General features: G+C 33.7%; 1 protein-coding gene across 7 annotated transcripts in view; it reads left to right on the top strand.

The window, feature by feature from the left end:
• Positions 1-19,634, top strand: part of Jmjd1c (jumonji domain containing 1C) — a 246,981-nt gene that overhangs the window by 162,559 nt on the left and 64,788 nt on the right. For 4 of the 7 annotated variants that reach the window (XM_058577933.1, XM_046419641.2, XM_058577938.1 and 1 more), the window contains one exon: positions 5,504-5,617. In XM_058577933.1, the coding sequence (XP_058433916.1) occupies positions 5,504-5,617 (114 nt within the window). Of the gene's footprint in view, positions 1-778; positions 1,593-5,503; positions 5,618-19,634 lie in introns of those variants that run through there. The other 3 variants (XM_058577934.1, XM_058577937.1, XM_058577935.1) reach the window with 2 other exon arrangements.

Genomic DNA, 19,634 nt, shown 5'->3' on the forward strand with positions numbered 1-19,634 from the left:
TAGTTTCTACCTCTGGTACTTGATTTGTTGAATAGCTAGAGTTAGCCTCATATCATCATGTAAACCTTTGCCACAAAGTGAGAAACAAGTATTACAGTATCCCTGTCCAGTAGAAAGAAAAAGTGAATCCCATGTATAATTTAATTTTTTTATCATTTACTTTGAAAATTGAAAAGTACAGGTTTTTATTTAGCCTAAATATTTCAAAATGTGGTCAATATGAAATTATTCATGAAATACATTAATGCTTTTTTCAAATAAGTATGTATTTTATACATACAGCACACATCTGAATTCAGACTAATCATTTTAGGTGCTTGGTAGCCTCATGGTTAGTTATTACCACATTCATTGGATGTTAAGAGAATATATTAAATACATTCGGAAAATATATCTTGATTTTCAAATTATAGGTCTTTATCTGTGAACTATCTAGATTAAATTGTTTATATAAATAATGAAAATATTTTATCAGTATTTTTTAAATCTGCTGGTTTGTTTTCCTTTTAATTAAATTCTCTCCTAGATTGTTTGTCATTTGATTACATTTAAATTGTTACATCAAAATGTTTTCAGTTGAGTTTTTTTGTTTTCTTATAGCTTTAAGGCAAAATAATTTTTAAAAAGTGTTGCTTCAGAACTCACCAAAAACAATTTTTCGGATTTAAAGTCATGCTTTTTTTTTTTTTTTTTTTTTTGCCAACCTGCGAGTTATATAGTTATTTTTTTTTTTCTGCATTTTTCTCACCTTGGTAAATCTGGAAAGCAAAAACTTTGTATTTGAATTTGCTTTATTAAGGAGACAGTAAACTTGAGCTCTCAGTCTCGCCACTAGTCTGTCTTTGTCTGTTGTTAAAATTATGAGCCAGTCTCTATGGCCGCAGCCAAATGAGTAATCACCAGTAATGTGACTCGTGCTGGAAGTGACTCCATCAGCACCTGTGACGGGGGATTAGTTACAGTTTACAGAGCACCGCCTCTTCCCTTCTCTCAGTGCGCCCTAAGCCAAGTACTCGTTCTCATTTGAGTGTCTGCACTGTTGGAAGCTACTGCAGTGTGTTTCCACGCAGGCAGAGTACAGTGGGAAAGATTTTCTGTAGCTAATGGATGGCTGTTCTCTTTATTTGGAGAATCTTACTGGTTATGTAAGCGACCTCGGGAGAAATTATCCTGACCCAGATCGGCGGATGCAGTAGTGCTTCAGCTGCAGGATTTCTTAGTCGTTAACACCACAGTGCTGATGACAAAGAGCGAGTTGTAATCCTCATCACTGGCAGAGCTGAGCCCGAAGCAGACAGAAAATCGTCATTTGCTCGTCAGAGACTTGTTAGGTTACAGCTCCTGCTTCGTTCTTGCTCTTGGCTTTTCTTCCTATACAATGACGCCGCTGCAAGTGAACTCAGAAATGCTTGGCTTGAGAGCCATTTGCCTGTGATTTTTTGAAGACTGAAGAAGTATTTACGATAGATTTTTAAAAAAAAAATACCACTCAAGAACAAAATGAAATGGCAGCTATACTTATTGACCTTTACAGCCTTGGCTTGGATTTCTGAGATTTAAAAATACTTTAAAATTCTCAAGAACAAAGTACGGTTTGTATTTTTTCTGCTTCCTCTTTCTTTTGTCTTAATTTACATTTGGTTTTGCTTCTCAGCCTTAGGATTAAGGTCACTGCCTTTTATAGTTCTAGCCTCAGTGTTCTTAGTTTTTAAGATTTTTTTTTTTAACAATTTGTTTAGAGATAGGTTACTGTGTTCCTAGTAATTAGTAACAATGAAAAAGATTGAAACTGAGGAGTTTAATTGTTTAAAATGCTGTGGCAGGAGTGTTTAAATTTTAAGAGAAGTAGGTTTTTGGGGGGTGTTGTTTGTCTTTTGGGTTTTTTGGGGGGGCGTGATGTGTTCCCTTCCCCACCCCCAAACTTGTTTTCTAACATTGGTGTTTTTCAATAGACCTGCTTGGGTGGGAATTTGGACTTTGTTCTTTCAAGTCACTCCAGCCCTTTTTTTTTTTTTTGGTAAGCTAAACCTTGACTTATAAATGTTGCCTAGATGTTGTTTTCTGCTTCAGTATTTATCTTTGTTGAGATTCATATCAGTATTTTTGTAGTTAATAAGCCTGATTTTTTTTTTTTTTTTGACTTGGAAAAGGAATTGTTAAATGTTAATCGGAGATAGTTAGAAATGCAGACTCAGACATAAGCTCCAAGCTCCCGTGAATTTCCTGTTAAATGTTAAATGGTGAGCCTTAACACGGTTTGTTTGAGCAGCTGAGTTGTATCTGAGAGCTGTAGCTGATTTATTTTAAAAATGTTTTTTCGGGGAGTGCTCATCTGTTCACTTCTTCCTCATGTGAATGGAATGTGGTGCAGCATGGAGCCCCAAACAGGATACAGTTGTTCTAAGCATTCTTCCTATAGTGTGGTAGGCCCTACTGGAAATGTAGGCTCTTATCTCTATTTCTTTTGCCGTCAGACTATTTTTAAAAGTATGGTCAACACTGACAAATGACCTTTAAAGAACTCAATCCTCTAATGAAATTGAAAAAAAGTGTTTTGTTTGAACTAAATATTCATGTTTTAGTAATTTTCACTTGAGTTTTCAAAGACTTTTAGCATTTGAATAAGTCTTTTGTGATTAGGGCCACATTCTACTCCGGAGTTTCATCTGAAGCTCATTGCTTCCCCTTAGGCTGTGGAAGTTCCTCTTAGAATGGTATCTTTAGAGTCTTGAATTAGTTATGCATGAGTTCTATTTTCTTTACATTCCAGTGCATCTAGACCTGAAATATTTACTACAGATTAATCATCAAAAACCGTAGGACCCATTTGCTTTTATTTAAGTGTGTGCGTTTTTATTTTCATGCCAATAATGTATCTGAAATATGTTAAATTTGGGTACAAAAGTTAACAATGGTTACATACATTGTTGTTTGTCAATTTAAGAAAGCAGTTTTTAAAAACTACATGGTTTCATATGTTATTTGTGTTTGGTTTTCCATAAAATAGAATCAGTCACACAAACTTATTCACTTAATACATATTGAAATATTTCTTCAACAATTACTATAAATTTATTGATACTTGATAAGAACATAACTTGTAGTTTAAATATAATTCCATTTTAACATTTACAGCTCATGGACTTTTTATTTCCTATTTTATACTTTGGACTGCCATTTGTAGATTATAAGTTTTCATGTATCAGAAATAGATCATTGAGTTTAGAGTACATTCGGTCATTAGTATTTTTACCCTTCTGGTAACAAAATTTTAACAGTGGCTTTCAATTAAATACCTTAAAACTTGGGAAATTATTTTAACCTAGAATCTAAACCTTCTTCCTAATTAACTGAGAGCAATTTACATTTGGCTTCTTGAAATTTACCACTAAAATTCTAACCTACCTTCAAAAGGAAAGCTCTTACAGGTTCTCTTCACAATGTTTTTCATATTATATGACTCTGATAGGAAATGCAAACCACCTGTAATATTTGCGTTAGAGGCACTCAAGACTGAGAAGTTTACTTCTTTGACAAATCCTTCTTAATTGAGTCCTTAGCCACTTAGTTAATACTGTTTGTGGACCATTTTTTTGTTAACCTTTATGGGTTGACCTGACATGATACTGTTCGAAAAGAAAAAGAACATTTGATAGTGTTTAAAGATTAAAAGTCCTATTGAGAAAATGCCAGTGTTTTCTAGTTTATTAAAAGCTAAACTGACTAGTATAAGATGAAAAACCATTTTTCATAGTAGAGATTATAGTATCTCTTCATTATTTCGTATTAGTCGATCACAGTGGTATGGACATTTTAAGTCTAATGAAAGTAAGTACTCTTTAAAACTTTATCACTTAATAAGTGAAAAAAAGTGAATGGATTTATAAAAATGATAATTTCTGGAATTTAATCCTGGCAAATGGAAAATATTAGATGACAACAGTAGCCGGTGATAGCTAAATAATGTGGGCATTTTTATTTTGAAAATATAATTTCTCCCCCAAATAAAATATTTCTCATAAATGTGTAGAACTTAAAAGGTTAGCCTAGGACTTGGGAAGAGAGGATGTTGCTGTGAATACGTTTTATAATCATAAATACTGAAAGTAAGTGGGTATGTAAGAGGTTTGGGCTCCCCCCTCATACTCCCTCCCCCTTGGTGGTGGTGGGGAGCTGTCTGTGGATGGAACCTTGGGCCTTGGTCATGGTAATAAGCACATGTTCTATCATTGGGCTGTACCCCGAATCCCTGAACATTGTTTCCATGTTATTTCAATTAAGAGAAGATATTATGTTTATTGTGTAGGTAGTATGAAAAGAAGGCATGTTTAAAATACTTGTTTATTTTCATGTGTTTTTAGCAACAAAACAATTGCAATCACACTGAAAATCATTTTAGGAATTTCTTAAATAGAAATTTACTCCTTAAGAGCCATTCCAAACTAAAAGTCTTGAAATGTTTTTCCTAGAGTATGTGTACTACTTGTGATTAACAAGATGTTGTATTTCTTTAAGATAGGAGATAATAGGCAAACACAATGGCTTCAGAACTCCTGGGGATTTTTACTGTCCATGTTAGAAGCTTTTTGTTTAAATGGTCATAGAAATTGCCTTGTAGTAAGAAGCATTTCTTGGGTAATATTAGAGGTAATTTAGAAGCCGAGTTGGTTGATTCTGTTTTCCAACTTTGATTCTTTTATAGTGAAGCTGCTGTGTTTTTAAATGATGGAATTTTTATTTTTGAGTTTTTGGAATAATACCTTGATGTCAATTAGGTTTTATTCAACCTTTACTATTATGAAAGTGAATGTGATCATAATTAAAAATACATAATATTAATATTTCCTTCCTCCTCTGCATCTCTCCCATCCTCATACCAAAATATGAATGCATTCCATTATATAAAAGACAAGCCTTTGAAAGAATCACATGACCTTTGGAATCACTTTTTTTAAAAAAGTATTGAAAATAGGAAGAAATACTGCTTCCTATCTCAATGCTATTTTCAATGAAATAACTGGATTTTTATTTGTGCCTGGGGCAAGGGCAGGGGTGGAGAGTACAAGGGGTGGGATTAAAAGAACAGATGCTTCCTGGTCTTTAAAATTTCAATGTGAATGAGCTAGAAAAATACAAAATCGAAATTATTACTGTCTTATAAAGAATAATAGTTATGTATAGTTTTAAAAAGAAGGGTAAATTAGCTCCTACTCTTTGAAAAAGCAATTTCTTTTTTAATATTAAAATTTTTCACACACCCATACTGGATTCTTTTTAAAACTAAAAAATGAGCTTAATATGTAATTTTTTCATGTTCCATATAGTTATACTTCATTCCTTTTTTAAAAAACACAATTTCTTAATGTATGGATAAAAGCATTACTTTAGGTTACACCATGTGCTGATGACACTAATATATTGTGTGGTTATCATACCACATTTTGAGAATACAACTTAGAAAATAGCCATTAGAAACTTTTTGTTTTGATTTTTCTCTTGACAGACTTTCAAACCCCTGGTTGAAAAAAGTATACCCAGTTCAATAACCGCAGTAGAATTCCTTATAGATAAACAACTGGATTTTTTAACAGAAGATAGTGCCTTTCAGCTGTACCAGGTAAGAAATTTTAGATTTATTTTAAAAGTTAACTGCTGATTTAACTTGATTCATGTTTAGATATATACTAAGTTTCAACTAACATCTTAGATGTACACAGAGCTCAAGGCATTCAATAAATTTTTATTTTAGCATAAATGATTTATTCTGGCAAGAAATATATACTGAGATCCTACTATGAACCATACAGCCTTCTGTCTGTAGCTAGGAATGAAGAAATGAACAAGAAAAACTTTTACTTTCTAAATAATGATAGAAAGTAACTGGTCTGATATTAGTATGAATTATGTTTGTCTCCAACTTTAAAGGTTAAGAATGAAGTTTATTAATGTAATTTAGTGGTGTTAGTGTCTACTGTGTGCATACATATCAGTTTAACATAAGAGCAGTTCATTTTAAAGGGGAAGTTTTCCTTTAGATTGTCATTAATTGAGTAATTTAATAGCTTAATTATAATACATTTAGTTGGAAAATATTTTCTAATAAACTATTAGATTTATTTATTTGTTTGTGTAGCAGCACTACAGATCAAACCCAGAGTCCTTGCATACTAAGCTAATGCTCTACCACTGAGCTACCAGCTGCAGCCCTAAATTTAACCTAAATGTTTTTTTAAAATTTCTAGTACAGTTCTTGTTAATGTTTTAAGTTAGCAGTAAAAAAAAAAAAACAGAATTTTCTTTGTACATTTGGACTTTAAATATTTATTTTGTAGGTTTCCTTTTAGTTATATGCTTAAAGTAGCACAGCAATTGCATTGGTCAGGGAAGTAGTTTTAACTTTTTTTCCCCTCTAAGGAGTGGAAAGTTAATTCTGCAATTTCATTTCATACTAGTTAACCATTTTTCAAAAAATAAAATATAGAGCCATTGTTTCCATGGAAAGAACAAGGCCTTGAGTTAATGAGCAGTGATTTGTTGTGCTGGGGTTATACTTAGGGAATTAAACTAGGTTATTAGGTTTACCAACGTGAGATGATGATTCTTTGTGGTGTTATTTTCTTAATTTGAAGTCTACATAGCTATGCTTTTGTATTTTCATGATATTTTTCTTTGAATGCCCTTGTTTTTTGAACTTAGCTTTTTTTTAACTTATAACTGTTATAGCTAAAAAATCATAGCCAACTCCCAATTTTACAGTGGAGTTATGGAAGCTTTTCCCTTGGGTTTTATTTTGTTTTTATGAATGCCATTTAGTGTATTATAGGCATTACTATCATTTGTTTTATTTCTGAATGTCAAAGTGAAATCAAAGGAACCTTCCAACTCAATTTTTTAATTCTGTGTTTGCATTATTATCACTGTGGAAGGAAGTTTCAGCTTGGATTTGATTTAGAGAAGTGAAATAGTTATGTAGAAATTACTTTTAAAAATAAACTCTTGCCAGGTGGCCTAAAACTGTACAACATGTTTATTAAAATTATAATGGTTAAAAGAATGTGCTAACCCAGCATTTTTTCCCCTAACATTTCAAAACTTGAAGATGGTGATAAATTTTTTTTTTTTTTTAATAATAAAGGCCAAAGAGGTAAAGTCTTAAGTAGTTTGGTGAATTGTAAGAGTAGTTTAGTGAATTGTAAGAATGTATGATTGTCTTTCTTCAGAAGTTATTTAGACTTCAGTTCTAATAGAATTTGCAAATCAGCCTCTGACATGGAAGAATATGTATCTTCCCAGAGTGAAGTGCTTCAGTTGACTCTTTTACCTCTTTGATGCTGGGGATAGAACTCAGGGGTTCTTTATGCTCTGCAAGTGCTTTACTAGTGATCTGTACCCTCACTTGACATTTTAATCATTTGTGCTTCCCAAAAAAGGTGAATTCAGAAAGAAATAACCTTAGTAGCACTTGGGTTTTAGAATTTTTTATAAAAGTTGGTAGTAACTAATGGTTTACAAGAGAGTTTTTCTAAAAACATTTTCATCTTTGTATCTGGGTGGTTTTTTTTTGTTTTGTGTTTTGTTTTGTTTTGTTTTGTTTTTTAATCATGTTAAAGTACCAAAGCATTTTCTCCTTTTATAAAAGATATAGATACCTGTTTCAGCATTATGAATGAATATTTGCAATGGAGGCCAAAAATGGCTCAGTATAATTTTTCAGATTTATTTATTTACTCATTCATTTATTCTAGAAGGAACAAGTTTTAAGAGTTCATGTTGTTGAATAGGCTTTGTTCCAGAATTCCTTTCCTCTAACCAGTTGTCCAAGCAATACTTTAAACCTTGGTATCTTAAATATGGCAGCTTTTATTGGCTTAGATTTTGTAAATATTTCCTTGACCTATCTCAACCTGAAAGGGTTACCCTGTATAAATCAAAGGGAGTTTGGGAACACTAGAAGCTTTCTAACTATTACCCCAGTTTTTCTCACTTTTTAAATTTCATGATGCAGTTTCTTTCTGGTCTGGGTTCTGATTATCCTTTATAAACTTCTTAAGTAGGAGGGGAGAAATCTTTTCTTTAGAAATGGCTTTTGTGTATGATTTTTAAAAGTGATAAGTATGTAATATGTTCCATAGTGTAATGGTTAGCATTCTGGATCAAGAGTGATAAGTACTTATGTTTTGTTTAAAAATTTCCCAGAAAAAATACTTTGCTGTGAATCTAATTAAACGTTTTTACAATGATAATTCCCATCTACCACCTTTTTACTTGAGAACTCAGCATTTTATTCTGTTTCAATATGTTTCCTTTATATCCCCTCTTTAAATTCAAAATGATGATCTGTACATTTAGTGTTATGTGTGTAAGGAAATGGTTAGAAAATAGGTGACTCAGGATTAATAAGACAAGCCCTTTCACTCTTAAATAATTGGTTTGAATCCTACCCCTTTCTATCTGAATGACTTTAGTGCAATGAATTTAAGGTTGCATGTTTTAAATTATTTGATCTGGTCAGATTTTTAGTTGACATGGGGTGCAGTCATTAGAGATCATAATTTTCAGTATTATGGAAAGAAAATTTACTAAAAAAGTTGAACCAACATCTTACAAACAGTATGATGAATGCATATTAATTAGGTCACTGAAGCAACAACCATGGTGTTTGTTTTGTTTTGTTGAGTTTTTTTTGCTGCTGCTGTTGCTCTTTGGTGGTACTTGGGATCTAGCCCAGGGTTTTAATGCTTGCTAGGTGAGTGCTTTACCACTTAACTACATTCTCAGCCCACAGTGTGGTATTGTGTGTTTCCCTTCCCTGTGCACACAAATAGTTTCTACTTCCTCCTTTTAATTTTCCTGATCATGCCTAGTTGCAGTTAACTTTCTTTGAAGCAGAGGGGGAAGGGAAAAACAGAGGAAGTAGGAGGGAACTCTGCAGATTCTACTGGTGTTGTTCCCCCTCCCCCAACACCCAGCTGGCTGGGAAGAAGGAAAACAAATTTTTGCTTCTTAAAGATGCTTTTTTTATAACTTTTTTTGTTATAGTAGTGTTGTTGCTTTACTTTGGAATATGATCACAGAAGTCCAAAAAACCTTATTAAATTGGATTGTACTTTTGATAAAATTAAATTTAAAAGGTTGATAAAGAAATAGAACATTCAACTTTTAACATGATTTTGAAATCAGCTTGTCCTGAATTTGGCTACTGGCCATGCACACGCCTGCATTTTTCAGGTTGGTTGCTTCATAGAGGATACAGAAGAGATTCTCACCTGAAGTTGTATATGACTCATATCAATTAATCTGGTTTGGTCTGGTTTGTTAGTCTAGTATTTTCTAGGGATCACATTCCTCTTTCCTTTTAAATGTAATAAAGCAATAATATAAAAGACACTAATTAAAGCCATAAGAAACTGATGGAGGATGTCCAAAATTATACCCCATTTTTATCACTATATAGTTTTAAAAGTTATTGTAGTACTGAGGGATTTTCCCTGGAATAATGTTGCACCATCCTAAAACTGAAGGAATCGTCTTACTTGAAGCCCTGAGTCATAATGAACTAAGTTAAATAAGTTAGAGATATACCATAATTTCTATTATTATAGAGTACCACTATACTGAATACCAGATACCATACCATATGTTGCTGGTTGAAGGAAGAGGAAATGGGTAGAACAAACCTCTGAGAATTTCCTTAGCTCCTGAATTAAAGGTGGCTTAAACTTGAACTGAGAAGAGTCCTAATTATGCTTAATCTTTATAGCTATAATTTCTGTAGTCTTTTTGTTTTTCCAGGGCCCTGCCACATGCTAAACAAACATCTACCACTGAGCTATGCCATCAGCCTAGTTTTGGGTCAGTTTTAATACATAATTTCGTTGTTGATCATATTTATTTATTGCCTGTAATTTCAGAATATCCTTAAAGTAATTCTTGCTAAGTACATTTGCTTTACTAAAAATAGCTCAAACATTTGTCAAAGGTAAGTTTATCAATAGTTTGGGGAGAGGAGTATAACAGAGGTATGTGTATTTTTTCTCTTAATTTATATTAACGCCCTATGGAGTTTCAAATTGTTTTACAACTGAGATAAGATAATGCAAGTGAGGTGAAATTTAGCCCCCAGTTAGCCAAGGTGAAAAGTAAACTGGTTATTTGTTTTTAACTAGCCACAATTTAAATATTTAAGTAGCAGCTATGCTTAAATATTTGACATAAATGGTCCACTGATATTTTGCTTATAAGCTTTTCTGTTCTATAGGGTATTATGATGATATTATAAATAATTTACAGGAGGAAGTAAATAGAACCTTATGTTGTTATTGCTTTAGAGGGTTGGGGAAAAAATCCACTTGCTTTTTCAAACTTTACCTTCATTCCAATTTATGGTACAAATAGGTGTTTTTACACTATAATACATTCCTGTGTGTAAATGGGGATTTGACCTGAGACACTCATAATTTGTTAATATATATTTCTATCCTATAATTAATCTTAAATTTGTGCACTTCATGGTGTCATGTTACTACTATTCCACCATTAATTTTACCAGTACTATATTTTTTTTTCAAAGATTTTTTTTAAGCTGTGATGACTGAACTTGGTAGTGAAAGGTGTATTTTGTAGGAATTTATAAGAATCTCTGGAAGTTCATTTCATATTAGCATGTAGAAACTTATCTACTCCTCAAGAGGGTACCTGTGGTATAGTTGAGGAAGGTGGGTACAGCTTAAAGGTCAGTGCTGAGGCTGAATAGATTATTGCCTTACCCCCTGAGTCTTTGAATTGAAATTTTATGCTTAGACTGTATTTGACTTACCCTTAAAATTTTGAAATGTCTGGTTTTAGAAACTTCAAGATAAACTTCATTCATTTAACAATTATTTAACTGTTGAGGTTTCCCTATTCATTACACCCTGTAGTTGCTTTACCATTTTTAAAGCAAAGTAATTTTTTTGTGTGTTTGAGATAGGATCTCCACTACATTGCCTAGGCCAGCCTCAACCTCTTGGACATCAGTGTATCTTTCTGCCTCAGCCTTCTCCGTAGCTGGGATTACAAGCACACACTAACCATTATGGCTAATAGTCTTGAATTATTTTCAAGGAGTTCATAATCTGTGGCAAGAATTTATACATTTATTTATTTATTTATCTTTAAATTTTCCTTGAAGTGCATGTAAGGAGCCCAAAATGCATAGTGATGACTTCAAAGGCAAAAATGTCAGTAGTGATCAAAATGGTTAAAGAAGTCTCATGAAGGAGGTAAAACTTGAATGATGGAAGTGAAGAGGAATAATGCAGAAATTGGCAGGAGGGACAGCATAATCAATGATAAGGAAGTATATTTAGAGAATCATAGACTTTTATAGTAGTAGATATCTTACTCAATACAGATCATAAGGAAAAGGTATGGGATCAAACCAAGGGGCACTTTGTCACTGATCTATATATCTCTAAGTCCCCAAGTTTTTGTATTTTGAGAGGTTTTTTGCTTGTTTGTGTTTTTGTGTTAGCTTCCCTTTTCCCCCTTCAGGTGTTCACTGAGTTGCTAAGGCTGGTCTCAAATTTGCTCTCTTTTGCCTCTGACTCCCGAGTTGCTGGGATTGCAGGAATATGCCACATGCCTGACAAGAATATGCATTTTGATGTAATTTCTGGCAAACATGGTTTCAAAGCCTAGTTTTGCCATTTGTTAGCTATATGACATTGAGAGAGGCTAAATTATTTTGTAAATGTTTTTCTCAGCTGAAACAGTACCATCTACTTCAGTGTTGTTAGCGAAATGAAATGAAATGATATATCAAAGAGTTATGATCTAGATACTGCTTAGTAGGTTATTTTCCCTTTTTTAGTTGATGATGTATTAAACCTTTTTATTGACTATTTGTAACTCATTTCTCTTCTTCACATTCATATACTCATTGGACATATATGTTGGCCCCTGTCTGCCTGTCAGTCTTTCGTCAATCTTATTTGTCTTCTCTGCAACTGGTGCTAGATAAACCTTTTCAGCTGACAGTACAATCTATTGTCAATGTATAATAGAACTTACTTTTTGTAGTATTTTTCTTCCCCTCCCATATGCTTTTTTATCCCTCACCAGGGATGTTTAAACACTGAGCCACATCTCCATCCCTTTTTATTTATTTATTTTTAAAATTTTTTTTTAAGTTGTAGATGGACACAATATCTTTATTTAATTATTTTTATGTTGTGCTGAGATTTGAACCCAGTGCCTCACACAAGGATGATCTACCACTGAGCTACAACCCCAGTCCCATCCCTTTTTATTTTTTATTTTGAGACAGGGTCTCACTAAATTGTGTAGAGACTCCCTAAGTTATTGAGGCTGGTCTTCAACTTGAGATCCTCCTGCCTTGGTCTTCCAACTCATGGGGATTACAAGGCGTATTCCACCCTGCCCAGCCAATGATGACTTCTTAAACTATTATTTTAAATAAATGATATTAGAAAAGATGACTATGGGATATCTTTCTTCCACAGGGAAAATCAAGCTGCTTTTGCTGCTATTTATTTTTTATCTCAAAAAAAAAAAGTATTAGTTGTGTCAAAATGCATTCTACTGTTAACTAATTAGAACAAATTTTAAAAAGAGTATTAGTGATAAGGTACAGAAAGGTTTGTCATTGTTTGGCTTTTGAGAGAGGCTTTATAGAGGTATTATGATGGGATGGAGGTCCTCTAAGCACGGAATGAATTAGTTTTGATTAAATGACCTTTAACATTTCTACCATTACACTCTTTAATTCCATGAACTTGTTTAAGGTGGAAAAACATCCATTTTCGACCAATATTAACCTATCAAGTTAAGTCCCAATTATTTTAGTCTCTGAGAAAGAAACATTTCACCCTAAAACTAGGTTTATTTGAAATGTGAGACCTTCTGAGATAGGCTGAGCCAGATAAAAATCAAAAGTTGTAGCCAGGCTGGTGCGTGGCTTGGGAGGCCAAGGAAGGAGGATTGTGAGTTCAGCCCCAGCCTCAGCAATTTATTGAGGCCATAAGCAACTCAGCAAGATTTTGTCTCCAAATAAAATATTAAAATAGGGCTGGGGGATGTGGCTGTTGTTAAACGCCCCCTGGGTTCAAAGCCCAGTACCCACCAAAAAAAAGTTCTATAAAATTGGAAAACCAGGATTGTTTGGATTAACAGTACTTAAGAGCTTTCTATTCTGTTTTTCTGTGTCTGTTTCTGAGTTATATTTTGACAGAAGTTAATCACATTCCCAATTATTACCTGAGTTTTCATGTACATCTTCCTTTTTTGTTTCTCTTTTCATATTAGTGTTTGAATGAATTTAGAGGTGCCTTGTTGAAATAAAATAAGTAAAATGAGAATGGTGGTTTTGTTGCATATATGCTGGGACAAGAATGTAAAAACACAGGATCATGACCATGACTGTGAACTGACTACTGATAGATTATTGGCTTGGTAGAATTAGTTATCCCTGGGCAGTCATTGCTGGGGCATGGTCCAGATGAGGATAGTGCAGGAAGCAGCTATTGTGTAGTGCTTGGTACTATCCCATTTCTAGTCAGAAGTGACAGCTTGCAATAATAAAGCCAGGCTGAAGCCTGGATAGTAGCATGGACAACAAGAAAAAAGAGAACGAGTATCTAAAAATAGAATCATTAGACTTCCTCATTTAAGTTTTTTTGTTTGTTTGTTTTTAACTTAAAAGTTGTTACCTCATGTTTTAATATCAGTAACGTTGCTCTGCATTCTTTTAAACTATTTCATCTAATATTAATTTCTACCTGATTTTATATAGCTATATTTTCAAAAATAATTATAGAGCATGCTTACTAAAATCCCATAAGTTGGGTATTTGACTTCCTCCAGTGCATGTCTACTGCCATTAAAAAAAGAGTTCTTCATTTGTAAAAATTTGTTTCGAAACTTGATGTGTTGAAAATGAATCCATGGAGTGCAGAAACACCTTATTTTGACTGAAAATTGGCTTGAGTATGAGCTATTCTGCAATACTCAGATTAAAAACATTTAGAAGTCACCACCATAGTTCCCTCTCGATCCCAAATCTGCTATGATCATATGCTGAAAAATCTGCCAGTCTCATTTTGCTTTTTGGTGGCTGCTGTTAAGAATTTAAAGTGTGTGAAATCATGCTTGTAGAAATCAGATTCCAGAAATTCTGAGCCATTAATTTATTTAATCTATACAACTCTCTGAGAAATCTAATTTACAAATGAGAAGACAGAAACAGAAACCCCTTATAGTCAGTTAATTTTAAAAAGGATAGATATTGTAACTACTGTAGGCAATATCAGGGTACCTTCATAGCAAGAAAGTAAAGCTAACCTTAATTAGACTGTAATTGGGAACTAAAAAGTCAGGAACTCAAGTCGCATATCTTTTTCTCCTTTCCTCCCGTCTCCTTTCTTTTAAACAGGTTTTTTTCTTATTATTCATAGGTTTTCTTTCCCATAATACTAGTTTTTGTGTGCCTTGATGATTCAGTGTCAGTTTCCCACCCTTTTCCAGTCCTTTAAGAGCTAATATTTATAATTTTTGCCAGAGATAGTAGGGGAATGAAAGGAGAGAAAAGAAGAAATATAAGTGGTAGAAGTTTTACAGGCAGAGAGAATGAGGTTTAGGGAAATGTTGTGCATTAGTGCCTAAATATAAAAGTTAAAAGTTTTTTTTCTTAATTTTATTGTCAACACATTTTCTCTGACTTTCCACACATTGGCATCAAGCTATACTCCAAATCCATGATTATTTCCTGATGGATTTGTTCCCCAGGCAGAGAATATTAATAGATTTAAGATGTTATTCAGTCTTCCTGGGTTTTTTAAATTTTTTTTACCTGTTTTTCTTTTTTATGCATATAGGTATTCTGAAGACCTAAATTTACTCAAAGTTAAAATTGAAAAATAAAGTAGTTTAAAATAAAGCCCTGTTAGCATCTAGCCAAAGGATTGTCCCTAAAATCCATATCTTTTCAGGCTTCAAACTAAAGACAAAACAGTCCTAGTCTTTAGTCAATAACTAATATGGGTTAGAGGCTGTTTATTTATGTATTTGAGGACCTGGTGTATTAATTGGAGGGATACAAATATTTTGTTGTCATCCTACAGCCTGTAATCTAGTGAGGTAAACATTACTAGGCAAAATACAACTGAGTAGCAGATACCTGAAGTCAGGAAGCAGAATGCATATTGTGTGTCCATTTAAATAAACACGAACTTTACATACGTTCTTCCTTTGAAGGTATATCGATGATAAGGGCAGCTTTTAACAAACATTTTTAGTTGGATAGGCCATTTTTAGTTGGATAGGCCACCTCTCCTCATTGAGTACAGAGGAATACCAAGTATTTGTTACAAAGAGGCAAACAGTAAACTTAACCTTTTAAATTTAAGCATAAAATTCAATGGCATTAAAGTACATTCACTTTGGTACAGTGGTTGTATGTTGTATAACCATTACCACTATCCATTTCCAGATTGTATTCATCATCCAAAATAGAAACTATCTGTTATAGTTTGGATGTGAGGTGTCCCTCAAAAGTTCATGAGTGAGACAGTGCGAGAAGGATCAGAGGAGAAATGATTGAGTGGTGAGAGTCTTAATCCAATCACTGAATTAATCCTATGATAGGGATTAACTGAGTGGTAACTGAAGTGGTAGGGTGTGACTGGAGGAGATGGGAATTTGGGCATGGCTTTGGGGTATATATTTGTATCTAGCAAATGGAGACCAGATGTCTTTCTCTCTATATCCCCACCCCACCATCCCACCTGCCTTCTCTCTCCCTCTACTTTCTGATCATGATGTGAGCTACTTCCCTCTGCCACACTCTGCCATGATGTTCATCCTTATTTTGAATGGAGCTGAACTTCTGTAGACTAAAACCTCCGAAGCCCTGAGCCCTTAAATAAACTTTTCCTCCTCTACAGTTGTTCTGGTTGGGTCCTTTTAGCCACAGCAGCAAAAAAAGCTGACTAAAACACTATCATTAAACAGTAATTCCCCACTTTCAAATTCCACCTTCACCAGTCCCTAGTAACCTATATTCTACTTGCTTTGTGAATTTGCCTATGCTCGGTATCTCACATAGGAGAAATACAATATTTGTCTTTTTTGTAACCAGCTTAACGTAGCCTCATGTCTTCAAGTTTTAGACATGTTAAAGCTTGTGTTAGAATTTCATTTGCTTTTATAGTTGAATAATGTTCCATTATATGTATATACCACATTTTCTTCATCTGCTAATGGATAACTTGGGCTTCTACCTTTTGGACTATTGTGAATGATACTACTATGAACATTGGTATATAATTAGTCCTTCCTTCCAGTTGTTTTGGGTATATAGGAGTAAAAGTGTTTTCCATAGTCTTTGCATGCCATTTTTTGGTCCCATCAACAGTATACAGGGTTCCAGTTTCTTCCACATCTGCACTAACAGTTGTTTTTTTCCTTTTTTGTTGTTGTTGTTTTGTTTTTTTTTTTTAGTGATTATTATACTAATAGATTATTATATAGAGCCATATCTTATTGTAGTTTTGAGTTTCGTTTCTATGATAATTAATGATAAACCTAATTTCATGGTTTACTGATCATCTGTATAACATCTGAATGAGAGATGTTCATTCATCTCCTTTCCCCATTTTTAAATTTTTGGGTGTTTTTATTTTTTGTCAAACAATTGTAGGAGTATTTTATGTGTAGGTATCAGTCCTTTATTAGATACATGCTTTGTAAGTATTTGCTTCCATTCTTTGGGTTGTCTTTGTGTACATATGTTTCTGATCTTGATGTCTAATTTATTTTTTAGTGTCATATCCAAAAAATTATTACAAATTCAATGTCATGAAGATTTTCCTTTTTTTTTTTTTTTTCCTAAGAGTGTTTTTTGTAGTTTTTATTTCTAACCCTTGGGACTTTAATCCATTTTGAGTTATCTTCTAATATATGGTTTAAGTCAATGTGAGTATCCTCTTTTCTCAGCACCATTATTGATTTGTTGAAAAGATTGTCTCTTCCACATTGAGTGTTCTTTGATACTCTTGGTGAAAATCAAAACCATTTATGCTATAATGTATCTCCATACTTTTTTGTTCCCTTGATCTGTGTATCTGTCCTTATACCAACTAGTATACTGTTTTGATTACTTGGGGTATCACTGTCTTTTGGGGAGGAATACTGTGGATTGAATGCAGGGGCGCTTAACTGCTGAGCCATATCCCCACCCCTTTTTATTTTGAGACAAGGTCTCACTAAGTTGCTTACAGCCTCACTAAATTGCTGAGGCTATCCTCAAACTTGAGATCCTCCTGCCTAAGCCTTCTGAGTTGCTGGGATTACAGGCATGAGCCACCATGTCTGGCTGTTTGTTTTTCTACAGCTGCATAATTGGTTCAAACAATTGTTAACCCTAAGATAAATCATTCTAAAGTATACTTTTTTATTTTGAATCACCAGATCAATCTTTAGAGCATAACTAGTGTTTTATAAGTAATTGGTCTAAGGATCTGCGTTTTAGATAAAATATTTTTTAAAAATTTTAAGATGATACAGGGATTCAGCTCAGGACATCACACATGCTAGGCAGGTGTTCTACCATTGAGCTACATCCCCATCTCTTTTTTTTTTAAAGAGAGAGGTTTTTTTATTATTATTTATTTTTTAGTTTTTGGTGGACACAACATCTTTGTTTGTATGTGGTGCTGAGGATCGAACCTGGGCCGCACGAATGCCAGGCGAGCGCGCTACCGCTTGAGCCACATCCCCAGCCCCCTCCCCCTCCCCATCTCTTTTTAAAATTCTATTTTGAGATATGATCTCGCTAAGTTGCCCAGGCAGGCCTCAAACTTTCCCATCCTCCTGCCTCAGCCTCCCCGGTAATCGGCATTACAGGTGCATCCCACTATGTCCTGCTGCTCTCAAGATTTAAGGAAAAAAATCATGTGATGCTAAGCTGTAATATATAGTCATTTATTGCTATGTGCCAGTCACCTTCCTCTAGTTGTGAATTTAAAGGCAAACAAAATACTTCACTCTCTTAGGTCAAGGAAGGATCTAAATATAGCAACATTCTATAAATTCTAAAACAGAATTTTGTTCATAGTATTTTGCAATGTGGAATCAACTAATGCAGAAATATCAAATGTTTGCCTGTTTTTCTTTGTTTTTATTTATTTTCAGAACTAGAGTTCTATTAGAAATAAGATGGAAAACATAAAGGGAAAGCTAGTAAGTGTTTTCAATAGGGTATACTATGAGCACCAAACATGTAGACTGCTGCTTGTCCAAATAACTAGGCAAGCCTGTCTTGAGTTCATACAAAACTACCACAGGTAGTATTGATATTTGACAACAACTACATTGTTGGTAGTTTGTGTCTCTGTCATAGTAAATACCTTTAGTATCTTCTCCCCTTCATTGATGGATGAACATTCAGCCCTCATTGCCATTTGTGCCCTCCCAGTGTTTATATAGAGCCACTAGGCTATGATTAAGATAACTGGAAAAGTGGAAAGGCTTCAAAGCAATCTTGCCAACTTAAAATTGTCAACGGATGTCAGAGCTTTTATGTTTGTTTTCTGAATGATAACAATAGCTCTGCTTCCTCTTTTAGGTCTTGATATTGTGATGTTTTCACCTTGCTGTTCACAGTCCTCTTACCAATCCTGTCTATTTCCAGATAAAATGCTAATATCACTCAGTCATTCTCTATGATACCTAAATTGGTTATTTGGTAAAGGTTATTAATTATAAATGAGTAATATGTCTACATCACATTTGCTCTTAGTATATCCATAGATTGTGTGAAATAATAAGAAAATTAAAAAAAAAAAATCCAGTGCTCTTCAAGATGTTATTTGCTTAGAAATCCAGTACTCTAAATACGTCAATTCCTAGTTAACAATGCTTTTCCTCCTTGCCATTTATGGAATAGCCATTTTGAGAAATATAAAACTCTATATGATGGGAATGAATAAAAATCTGGATATATACAGTTTCATCACATATAAACTCTTCAGGACTTAAAGGACTTGAAGACATTATCTACTATGTGGAGTTGCAAAACACAACGTCTAAAGCTCCATAGAAAAATGGGTTTGTGTCTTATATCTCTCACATCTACTTTTTTGGTGGGGAAAAAGTTCAGTTTGGGAAATTTGTCTTAATGTTTATTTGCATTTACATCAGTAAAACTTGTATCATGGATAGTATCTATATGGCATATTGTTTATGTTGAATTGTAAAGCTCTGCTCTGGCCAAACAAGAGAAAGAAAGTGATTAATTAGTGGTATATACTTCCAGTACCACATAGGAGAATTTTGTACCACTGATTGGTTTTGTTTTGTTTTTTGGTCTTGATCACTTCCAAGGTAGCTCTCATTTTGTCTGGTTTCATAAGTAGGTGTAAATATATATTCTTGAATTTATTACGAATTTAATGTGGATAGTGGCACAACTTATGTAGTTCATTCTTCTGCTGCCCCCCCCCCCCGCCCCCCGAACTCCAAGGACTTCAGGGTGTCTGGCTTATATTAATATTATTAAACAGATATAAATTAAAACTTAAAATATAAAAAGAAGAACCAAAATCAGCACACCACATTTGTATGATTATAGAATAAGT

Source organism: Marmota monax, unplaced genomic scaffold (genome assembly GCF_021218885.2).
Source record: "Marmota monax isolate L192 unplaced genomic scaffold, Marmota_monax_Labrador192_F-V1.1 WCK01_AAM20220418_F8-fsc00019, whole genome shotgun sequence".
NCBI classification, from domain to species: domain Eukaryota; kingdom Metazoa; phylum Chordata; class Mammalia; order Rodentia; family Sciuridae; genus Marmota; species Marmota monax.